Below are 10,098 nucleotides of genomic sequence, written 5' to 3' on the forward strand. Positions count from 1 at the left end.
GGTCACTGGTTACAGCATTGGGAAGAAATGCACAGCAGTACCTTATTCTATGGCATTTTCTTTCTTTCTTTTAAAAAAAAAAAACACATTTATTTAGCTTTTTTTTTTTTAAATCTGATGCTGGGGATCGAACTCAGTGTCTCACACGTGCTAGGCAAGTGCTCTATCACTGAGCCACAACCCCAGCCCTCATTCTATGGCATTTCTACCATACAACTATAATAGATGTAAATAACCTTACTAGATAATAGTAAAATATTCAGAAATTGATGAGTTTTAATATACATTACCAGTTTTTAATATATTTTAATTGTAAATATATAGATTTTAATTTTGAAGAATGGCTGTGCTTCACAACCAGTTCAAAATTCCTGAGAATCATGCCCAGGTAGGGGCAGCCTCTGTTCAGGGGTGGTGCCTGACCCATCATTCTTTCCTAACCAGCACCTTTGGCCATCCAGGTCTGCAGGGCTTCTGGTAGCCTTATGTTAAAACTAGCACTTTGCCTTATATGACCACATGTGATAGGCAGTGTAAGATTGCAGCGACCCCCCTTTTTTTTTCTTTTGGTATGGGGGATTGAACCCAGAGGCACTTTACCATTGAACTACACTACAGCCCTAGATCATTTTATTTCTTATTTTGAGGTAGGGTCTCCCTAAATTGCTTAGGGCCTCACTAAGTTGCAGAGGCTGGCTTTGAACTTGCAGTCCTCCTGCCTCAGCCTCCTGAGTTGCTGGGATTCCAGGTATGCTCCATTGTGCCTGGCTATAGGTACTCCTGATTCCTAAACATTCTTGAATTTTTACCTCTGACCTCCACTCCTCAAGTGAGCATGAAGTTGTCCAGGTGTTGCTGGTGTTTTACACTCACCTTCTAGGAGGACCGCATTACCTTCTCCTTCCATGACTTTCTTAGCTACCACATGTCTATCCCCAGCTCCTAGTTGTCTGCTTTTTTTTTTTAAAGAGAGAGAGAGAATTTTTTTATTTTTATTTTATTTTTTTAAGAAAGAGAGAGAGAGAGAGAGAGAGAGAGAGAGAATTTTTAATATTTATTTTTTAGTTTTCGGCTGACACAACATCTTTGTTTGTATGTGGTGCTGAGAATCGAACCCGGGCCACACGCCTGCCGGGCGAGCGCGCTACCGCTTGTCCCACATCCCCAGCCCCGAGTCTGCTTTTTTTTTTTTGAGGACATTGATCAAGACTCTTTAAAATACAGGATCACTTGTTCAGTACCCACTACCATCTGCAATAAATCCCTTGCTACTCAGGATCTATTAGACCATACCTGCTTCCAGGAACAGGACCATCAACCCATCTCCCTGTTACCAAAGCCATACAGGACTCAAATCCACATGCAAAACACAGCCCTTTCTCACCTTGGGCTTCCTCATTCCATTCCAATTTGTGCTATTTCTTTACTTCTGGGCTCCAGCAGCCAGCACCTGAGAGGACTGGGTAGATCAGTTGGGGTCTCACAGGCATAAGCAGGCCTCCTCTTAGTTCAGCACACTAGAGTGATAGGTCATCAACTTGGCATTGCCTGACTCTTCTGTTTCCCTCACTGTGAACCCAACTCATCTTCAACTGTCCTCTGTCCTCTGATCTGCTTAGATGCTGGGTTTTTTTTTTTTTAAGTTGTACACAATACTTTTAATTTGTTTATTTATTTTTATGTGGTGCTGAGGATCGATCCCAGGGCCTCGCACGTGCTAGACAAGTGCTCTACCGCTGAACTACAACCCAAAACCTAGATGCTGTTTTTTTTTTTAATTTTTTTGTTGTAGTTGTAGATGGGCACAATATCTTTATTTTTATTTATATATTTTTATGTGGTGCTGAGGTTCGAACCCAGGGCCTCATACATGCGAGGCAAGTGCTTTACCACTGAGCTACAACTACTGCCCTTAGATGCTGTTTTAATCCTGCATCCTTGTGACCAGAAGAGACAACCTCGGGTGGAGAACCAAGCTGTAACTTAAGTGCTGTTGGACTTCCAATGATGCCATGGCTAGATAAGGTCCCTAGTCTGCTGACACAGGTTCAGCCCAGGGAAACAGACATGGAAAACCACTTCTCACTTTCATAGTGTACTTGAGCGGGGGTGGGTTCAAGTTTTCCATCATGTGAAATCTATTTCACCTTTTGGAAGGAGACAGGAGAGGGTGACAGCAGATCAATATCTGTTTGTTTGCTCACCATCTATGATCAGGGCCAATGATTTTCCATACAAAGTTCCCTATCTCACTCACCTTTGACACACAGAATTTCTCTGCCGGATGACATGATCCTCCATAACTTTTTGAGGTTTGACTATTGCTCTCTGACTGGTTCCATAAATTAGCTCTTTAGACCACTTATTGGTTCCCAAGGCTTCGTTGCCTGGGACTTCTCTCACTTCTAACTTTGGCTCTTAAGATCTTAGCATGAGAGGGCTGGACACAGCTCAGTGCTAGAATGCTTGTCTAGCATGTGCAAAGACCTGGGTTCAAGCCCCAGTAACTTAAAAAAAAAAAAAGATCTTAGCAAAAATCAGAGTCCTAGGCACCTCCATCATCTGGAAGGACAGGGTGGTTGACAGGGTGTGTCAAGTTAGAAGTGCCTATCAGAAATGTTTGGTTCTTGCCAGGTGTAGGGGTACATGCCTGCAATCCCAGCTAATAGGGAGGCTGAGTCAGGACAGTCAAGTTCAAAGCCAGCCTGGGTAACTTAGTGAGACCCTTGTCTCAAAAAATAAAAGGACTGGGGATGTAGCTTAGTGGTAGAATCCCACTGGGTTTAATCCCTAGTATGTTGGGGGGGGGGATTCTTGTGTCCACAAGGAAAAACAAAGTTGGACATAAAGGTTTTGTAGTTGCTGATGCATTGTAAGTAGTAGTATAGATGCCATGAGTGTGGACAAGGCTGCCCAGGTAGAATGGAGTGTCTAGTGGAGGGATCCAAGAGCACCAGAGGAAAGGGTCAGGCAGAGGTATCTGCAATGAAATCTGAGAAGAGCAGCTGGAGAGGCTGGGGTGTAACTAGGAGAGGGAGAGAGGGGCTCTATTAGAAACTTCTAAGGAGGGAGGGGTCACTGTGTCATATGCAGTTCAGAAGTCTAGCAAAACAAGGCCTGAATTAGATTTGACAACTGGGGACTCACTGGGGATCTCAGGAATAGCTCATTAGGTAGCCTGGTGGGAGCAGAAGCAGTGGGTAATCACATGTCCATTATGTTTGGAAACTTACAGAATTTTGGACATCAAAGAAGCATCTCTGGGCTGGGGTTGTAGCTCATGGTAGAGCGCTCGCCTAGCACATGTGAGGCACTGGGTTCGATCCTCAGCATCACATAAAAATACATAAATAAAGGTATTGTGTCTAACTACAACTAAAAAAAAAAAGTTAAAAAAAAAAAAAAGCATTACTGCCCATATTGCTCCCCACCCTGTTTCCACGCATGTTTCTTAGTCAAGAAATCCAAATAAGTTGCTAGTCTGGAGCTGGGGGTGTAGCGCAGTGGTATAGTGTTTACCTAGCATGTGAAAGGCCTGAGAGTCCAACCCCAGCACTGTGCTGGAGTTTGTGCAAACACACACACACACACACACACACACACAGAGTCTGAATGAAGAGATCATTTTGGGATCTTAAATACTGCAGATTTTTTTTTTTTTGGTGGGGTGGGGCTCGTGTTCAGTGCTTTCTCACAGTTTACCTTTAGCTAATGAATTTGCAAGCTGGTAAATACTTGAATTGGTTCAACCTAACATAAACTTGGCTTTTTAATGGTCCAACTGGCAACTGGCTGGAGTGAGTAGAGCCACAGCTTCACTTGACTCTCTGTTGAACTCTCCTTCCGGCTATTGCCTCTGGGTCCCTGGTTTTCCTTGGGCTGGGCTAACCTCACTTATTTGTTAGCTTATTTTTCTTCAGAAGTTTAATTATCAAACAAAACATTTATGGCATACATTTATACCTTGCTTCCATGTTTATCTACAAAACACCGACCAATAGCTTGGCCCTGTTGTATACCTGTAATCCTGGCGGCACAGGAGGCTGAGGCAGAAAGACGGCAATTTTGAGGCCAGTCTCAGCAAGTCAGTGAGGCTCTAAGCAACTTAGTAGGACCTTGTCTCGAAAAACAAAACAAAACAAAAAACTAGGAATTTGTCCCAGTGGTTAAACTCCCCTAAGTACATTGCCCCTAGGCTCAATCCCCAGAACCAAAACAAACTAACCAAAAAACTAATCCATTATTTGCATCTCTGAACACCTTCAAGTACATCCCAATTAAACCAAATGCTGTGGGACGCCCATAGTCCCAGCTACTTGGGAAGCTGAGGCGAGAGGATCACTTGAGTTCAGGAGTTCAGGACCAGTCTGGGCAACAACAGAGCAAAATCCCGTCTAGAAAAAGAAAATAAAAAAGGAATACCTCAATTATCAAACGGGAAGGGCAGTGGTAAGGCACGTGCGTCCCCTGCCGACTCTCCAGAGCACTGCAGCAGCTTGGGTGCGCAGCCACTCCTAGCCCGGCGGCCTTCTGGGAAAAATAGTAGGATGTTTGAATTAGAACTACAAATCCCGGTAGGCTTCGCGCTGCAGTCCCAAAGATGGCACTTTTCTGGTGAACCTGGATTTTGTTTTCCAGTGCTGTTGGGGTAGCTGCACAAGCTTGGTTCAATGTTAAAAAGAGTCTTTGGGGAAACATGTTAGCTCTCTCGCAGGGGTGCAAAGGCCAACCTTTGCTTCCACAGCTTCATCCATTTGGCGAATCTGCTGTTCTTTTCGCTGGCTGGCTTCTCAGGGGCCTGACGGGAAGTTTGTGGAATCTGCTGTGGAAAGAACGACACGAGGGTGTCTTAGGCAACCATTGTCATGGCGGCGGCCGCCCCAAAGGCCGGGGGCTCCGTGCCTGAGGCGGGGGGTTCCGCTGAAGCCCCCTTGCAGTACAGCCTTCTTCTGCAATACCTGGTGGGAGACAAGCGTCAGCCCCGGCTCCTGGATCCTGGGAGCCTGGGCGGAATCCCGAGTCCGGCCAAGAGTGAGGAGCAGAAGATGATCGAGAGGGCGATGGAAAGCTGCGCCTTCAAGGCAGCGCTGGCCTGCGTGGGAGGTGAGACGAGGCTTGTGGGGCCCTCGGGAGGCTGAGGGCTCGAAGGGCCTTGGGGTTCTCGGCCAAGAAGACCACATGCCTAGGAGGCGAGCGACCTGTGTGCCTCGACCCTGACTGCACTCGCGCCTGGTCCAGTGAACTCGGGTATTTCCTCGCCTGACCCTGAGGTTAGCTTTCTCCGGTGGAAATTGAGTCCGAGAATCAGTACTAAGGGGCAGGGCCTGCAGGTTATAAAATGCGCCACTTCGTTCATTCATTTAATCATTAATTCAACAAGTTATAAGCAACTGTCTTCTGCCGGGGGGTGGGGTGCTAACATTTTACTCCTGATACTAACATTTTACTACGTAAAGAGAAGAATGTTGAGAAGGAGGCTGGCAGAAGAGTGCTGAAAACACAGGGAACTGCAAATCCACTGGTCCTTAAGGCAGGAACTGCCACGAGCTGCTGCGTGCGCGGGGAGCAGGGAGGGAAGATGGCTTTTTTTTTGTTTTTTTTAAGGTATTTATTTTTTAGTTGTAGTTGGACACAATACCTTTATTTCACTTATTTATTTTTTATGTGGTGCTGAGGATCGAACCCAGTTCTCGTACTTGCAATGCGATCGCTCTACCGCTGAGCCACAACTGCGGCCCAAGGGAAGGTGGCTTTTTAAGAAAAAAATTGACTTCTGAGTATTTGAGCATGTACAGCATACCTCCTGTGTGCTGGTAAAGAGGCTGATTGCATATTTGCAGAAGAGTTTGAATCTTACTGGGAACAAAAGACATTTAAGAAATGAGTAGTGGGCGAGTGCAAATTTTAAAAAGTGAAATATATTAGAAAGAAAAGAGATCTTTTTGGAGCTGGGGCCACTTGAAAGAAAGAGCCATAAGCTGGGCTGGGGTTGTAGCTCAGTGGTTGAGCGCTTGCCTAGCAGGAGTGAGGCACTGGGTTCCATGCTCAGCACCACATAAAAATAAATAATTAAAGGTATTTTTAAAAAGAGCCATAGCAGGAAATCTGGGAAGGGAGGAGCCCAAGATTTCTTTGAACTTACATTGATTCTGAGATGGTGAGAACACATCTGTATGGAAGTGTCCTGCAGTTCAGGAAGGTTGCATAGGAATAGCATTTTGGGATCAGCTGTTTGGTAGCTATGTGGTCTTGGGAAAACTTCTTAACTTCTTGAGAGTGGCAGAATCATGAGCAATGTTAGGAAATGAAAGGAGGCAGAAATGCTAAAGGAGACAGAAGATAGATCCTGAATTGTGTAATATGGAGGCAAGTGGAGAGTGTTAGTGACTAGTGCACTAGTGGCCATGGAAAAAGTCATCTTTTTGATCCCAAACAGTAACCCTGAAAACATACCCAAGAAATCTTCATCTCTGTTTTTAGGATTTGTCTTGGGAGGTGCATTTGGAGTTTTTACTGCTGGCATTGATACCAATGTAGGCTTTGACCCTAAGGATCCTTACCGTACACCGACTGCAAAAGAAGTTCTCAAAGACATGGGACAGAGAGGATTATCCTATGCCAAAAATTTTGCCATTGTGGGTGCCATGTTTTCCTGTACTGAGTGTCTGGTAGAATCTGTAAGTGTCTCTCTGCTTTCTGAGAAATCCTTACCAGCTGCTGTCTCACAAGTGATCTGTCACTGAGTTACATACCCCAGCCCAGTTAATGATTTTGAACATTTTAATTTATTGGACCTGGGTATGGTGGTGCATGCTTGTAAGGTAATCCCAGCTACCCTGGAGGCTGAGGCAGGTAGAACACAAGTTCAAGACCAGCCTGGGTAATTTAGCGAGACCCTGTCTCAAAATAAAACATAAAAAGGGCCAGGGGTCTAGCCCAGTGCTGGAGTGCCCCTGGGTTTGATCCCCAGTGCCCCCTTCCCTCACCCCCGCCCCACAAAGACATTTTGGAGAACCTGAAAAAAATTTTGGTTACTTCTCAAATACTGGACTTGATTACAGTGCTCTAGTGCCACCTGCAGGAAGCATCTATGGATACATTTAAATTTTAGAAACTATACTTTTAAAAAGATTTCCTTTGGATAGTAACTAAATTAGCCAACTGGAAGTCCTGTGTATTTTCTGGCTTGTTTCTCTGGCTTGACCTGCGCTTCTGCCCCCACAGTACCGGGGCAGATCAGATTGGAAGAACAGTGTCATCAGTGGCTGCATCACTGGAGGAGCCATTGGTTTCAGAGGTTAGTAAACAACTCTCAAATGGTTTTCCTTTGTGGCCTTGGCCAACGTGCTGATGTTGACATTTCCAAGTATGAGTGTTCCAGGGACACTTGATATTCTTCTGACAAATAGATCTTGACTGCTTCTGTGTTAACCCAGTTTTGGAACTTGCTATTATCTCTATCAGGGTTTCTCATCCTTGGCCTTTGGACCAATAAATCTTTGCTGTGACCGGGGGGTCAATCCTGTTCATTGTAGGATGTTTAGCAAGATGCAGCAGCACTGCTTCAGTTGTGACAATGACAAGTGTTTCCCAATGATGCCAAAAGTCCCTTGGGGGGCACATCACCCTCACTAAGAACCATTGATCCAGTCTATCTTAGAAAAAAGAACTGCCCCCTTATTAAGTATATCCAGCAACTTTCTCATATAGGTAATTTGGAGTTTTTTGGTTTGCAGGATAGTACAGAAGCATAGCTTAGTCCACTCAGCCCTGGAAAACCCATTTGTCCACGTGTGCAGGCCATGCTGAACTTTTAGCTCCAGTCATTTTTAATGTTTACCCATTATTCTTAATTTTAGACAGTTGTCAGTTGTATTTTTGTTTTGTTATGCTTTGCAGTTCTGGGGACAAACCCAGAGCCTTGCTAGGCGTGTACTCTTCTAATGAGGTATTTTTCCAGTCCCAATTATCAGTTTTAATTTTATATCTAAATCATAATGGTAATGTTGTTCTGCAATTGAGGATTCTTAGAATTCTTCCCATTGAAAGCTAAATATAAACATTCTAGAAATGTTAGATTATCAACTGTAAGCAACAAAGGAACAAACTGATCCCCACCATTTCTCTCTGTTAGCATGCTCATCGAGTGTGTGGTGCAGACCTCAGGGACTTGAGTTTCCTAGAAGCAGTATCTATTGCTGGGCCACTCTCCATCATTCACACCCTGACTTATCTGGAGCAAAAGCCTCTCATCTTCTGAGAGTCGGGATGATTTGCTGTCATTAAAGTCTGAATTTGCTCTTCACATAGCCATATGTAATTTATAGAGTGACTTTTCTTTTGGTCTTCTTGTTGCTTAGCTTGTCAGGGCCTCTGTGAGAAGCTCAACTCCCTCCAGGACTGCTTTGATCACCTTCCCAGGAATTTATTCCATAAACAGATAGGGTAAAAGGCCATATGCTTTCATTTGATTCCAAGGGCTGGTTCTTTTAACCAGTTTCCTGCCTTTGAGGGGCTATTTCCATAAGACTAGAAGTAGTAATTCTTTGGAATGAGAAAAGTTAAGTTAAATAAAACACAAAGACTTAAATCTTTTTTGGTACCAGGGATTAAACCCAGGGGCACTTAACCACTAAGCCAATTTCCCAGACAATTTTTTGTATTTTATTGAGAGACAAGGTCTTACTAAGTCGCTTAGGGCCTTACTAAGTTGCTGAGGCTGGCTTTGAACTCACGATCCTTCTGCTTCAGACTCCTAAACCGCTGGGATTATAAACATGAGCCACCCAGCCTGGCTGGTGTACATCTTACATGCTTCTTCACTGAAATTTTTTTTAATTCTTTTTTTTTTAAGTTGTAGATGTACATAATGCCTTTATTTATTTATTTAAAAATATTTTTTAAGTTGTTGATAGACCTTTTTATTTTATTTGTTTATATGTGGTGCTGAGAATCGAACCCAGCACCTCACACATACTAGGCAAGTGCTCTACCGCTGAGCCACAACCCCAACCCTTCACTGAAGTTTTATAGAGCCACTGTAGGTTGAATGAGAATATTTAAGCTGGTTTCTCTGCATCTGTGGGTATATAAACTTTTTGTGAATGCATCCTGACCCAGCATCTGTTACCACAGGTAAGGTAATATTACTTCTGTTTGCTTTACAGCTGGCTTAAAGGCTGGGACCATTGGTTGTGGAGGTTTTGCTGCTTTCTCTGCTGCAATTGATTATTACCTACGGTGAGAGTAATTGCCTGTGGGGAAGGAGGACGCCAGCCCAGGATTAAAGCTGTTTTCCGGAGGAGAGTTTCTGTACCACTTGGCACTTGCTTCAGGGGCTGAAGACATTTGTTTTCCTTCATATAGTTGGTGTTTTGAGGGAGCCTCCTGGCTGCCCTCTGTCTCTAGCAGTCAGAGCAACCACACTCTGTGCCGCTCCTGGATTCCAGCCAGCCTTTTCAGGGGATGGCTATGCCAGATTGTCTCCTTGGAGCCTTCAGGAGACATTGTGTTGACTGTTAGGAATTAAACTCCACAAAGGCTCAGTCCTAACCACATCCTGTCCTCTGGGTTATGGGCACGGAGGTGGCAGTATGTTCATATATACCCAGGAAGCTCCTTTGCCTTGGAACACCGTGCAAGCATTCATCTCGCATGCCAGGGCAAGGCAGAGTAAATTCATGCCATTCAACCAATTATGTCATTTTGTTTTGTTTAGTGTTCTGCCATTCTTGTTAAAAGTATATATATATTTATATTACAGTTTAAAGGTTGGTTTATTTTTATTTTCAAATTCCACAGTTCTCAAAAATGATGGTAGGCAGTTCAAAGAGTGACAGTCCAGTGGGAAAGTGTGACAAAACTCCTGAGAAATCTAGGACTGTTGGATTTTCAGGGTTTGTGTGGACTGGGTCATCTCCACCAGGATCATTAGTTTGGCCAGAAAGCAGCCCTCTCTCCAGGAGCCTAGTCTAGCTGCTTTCTAGGATGCACTGAAATTCCTTGTGTGACTCCCTCTGGCCACTTCACAGAAACCCTCCAGGGCTGGCTGATAGGCATGCCTGCAGTTTGCTGAACCACACGTTGGTTTCAGGCCCA

The 10,098-nt window shown here is 44.3% G+C and overlaps 1 protein-coding gene across 1 annotated transcript; it reads left to right on the top strand.

Annotated features, from left to right (window-relative positions):
* Window positions 1-4,601: 4,601 nt before the first annotated feature.
* Timm22 (translocase of inner mitochondrial membrane 22) lies at window positions 4,602-9,695 on the top strand. The gene is made up of 4 exons (XM_027924433.3): window positions 4,602-5,103; window positions 6,481-6,677; window positions 7,225-7,297; window positions 9,168-9,695. The coding sequence occupies exons 1-4, from the start codon at window positions 4,866-4,868 to the stop codon at window positions 9,242-9,244; spliced, it is 585 nt and encodes a 194-aa protein (XP_027780234.1). The 5' UTR covers window positions 4,602-4,865; the 3' UTR covers window positions 9,245-9,695.
* Window positions 9,696-10,098: the final 403 nt, after the last annotated feature.

Source organism: Marmota flaviventris, chromosome 17, assembly GCF_047511675.1.
Source record: "Marmota flaviventris isolate mMarFla1 chromosome 17, mMarFla1.hap1, whole genome shotgun sequence".
Taxonomy (NCBI): Eukaryota; Metazoa; Chordata; class Mammalia; order Rodentia; family Sciuridae; genus Marmota; species Marmota flaviventris.

Excerpts from the sequence above, each read along its gene's own strand:
- Timm22 (XM_027924433.3), top strand. The coding sequence starts at position 4,866 with ATGGCGGCGGCCGCCCCAAAGGCCGGGGGCTCCGTGCCTGAGGCGGGG. Across the intron at positions 5,104-6,480 it reads AGCGCTGGCCTGCGTGGGAG|GATTTGTCTTGGGAGGTGCA; the intron begins GTGAGACGAGGC and ends CTCTGTTTTTAG. Across the intron at positions 7,298-9,167 it reads AGGAGCCATTGGTTTCAGAG|CTGGCTTAAAGGCTGGGACC; the intron begins GTTAGTAAACAA and ends TTTGCTTTACAG.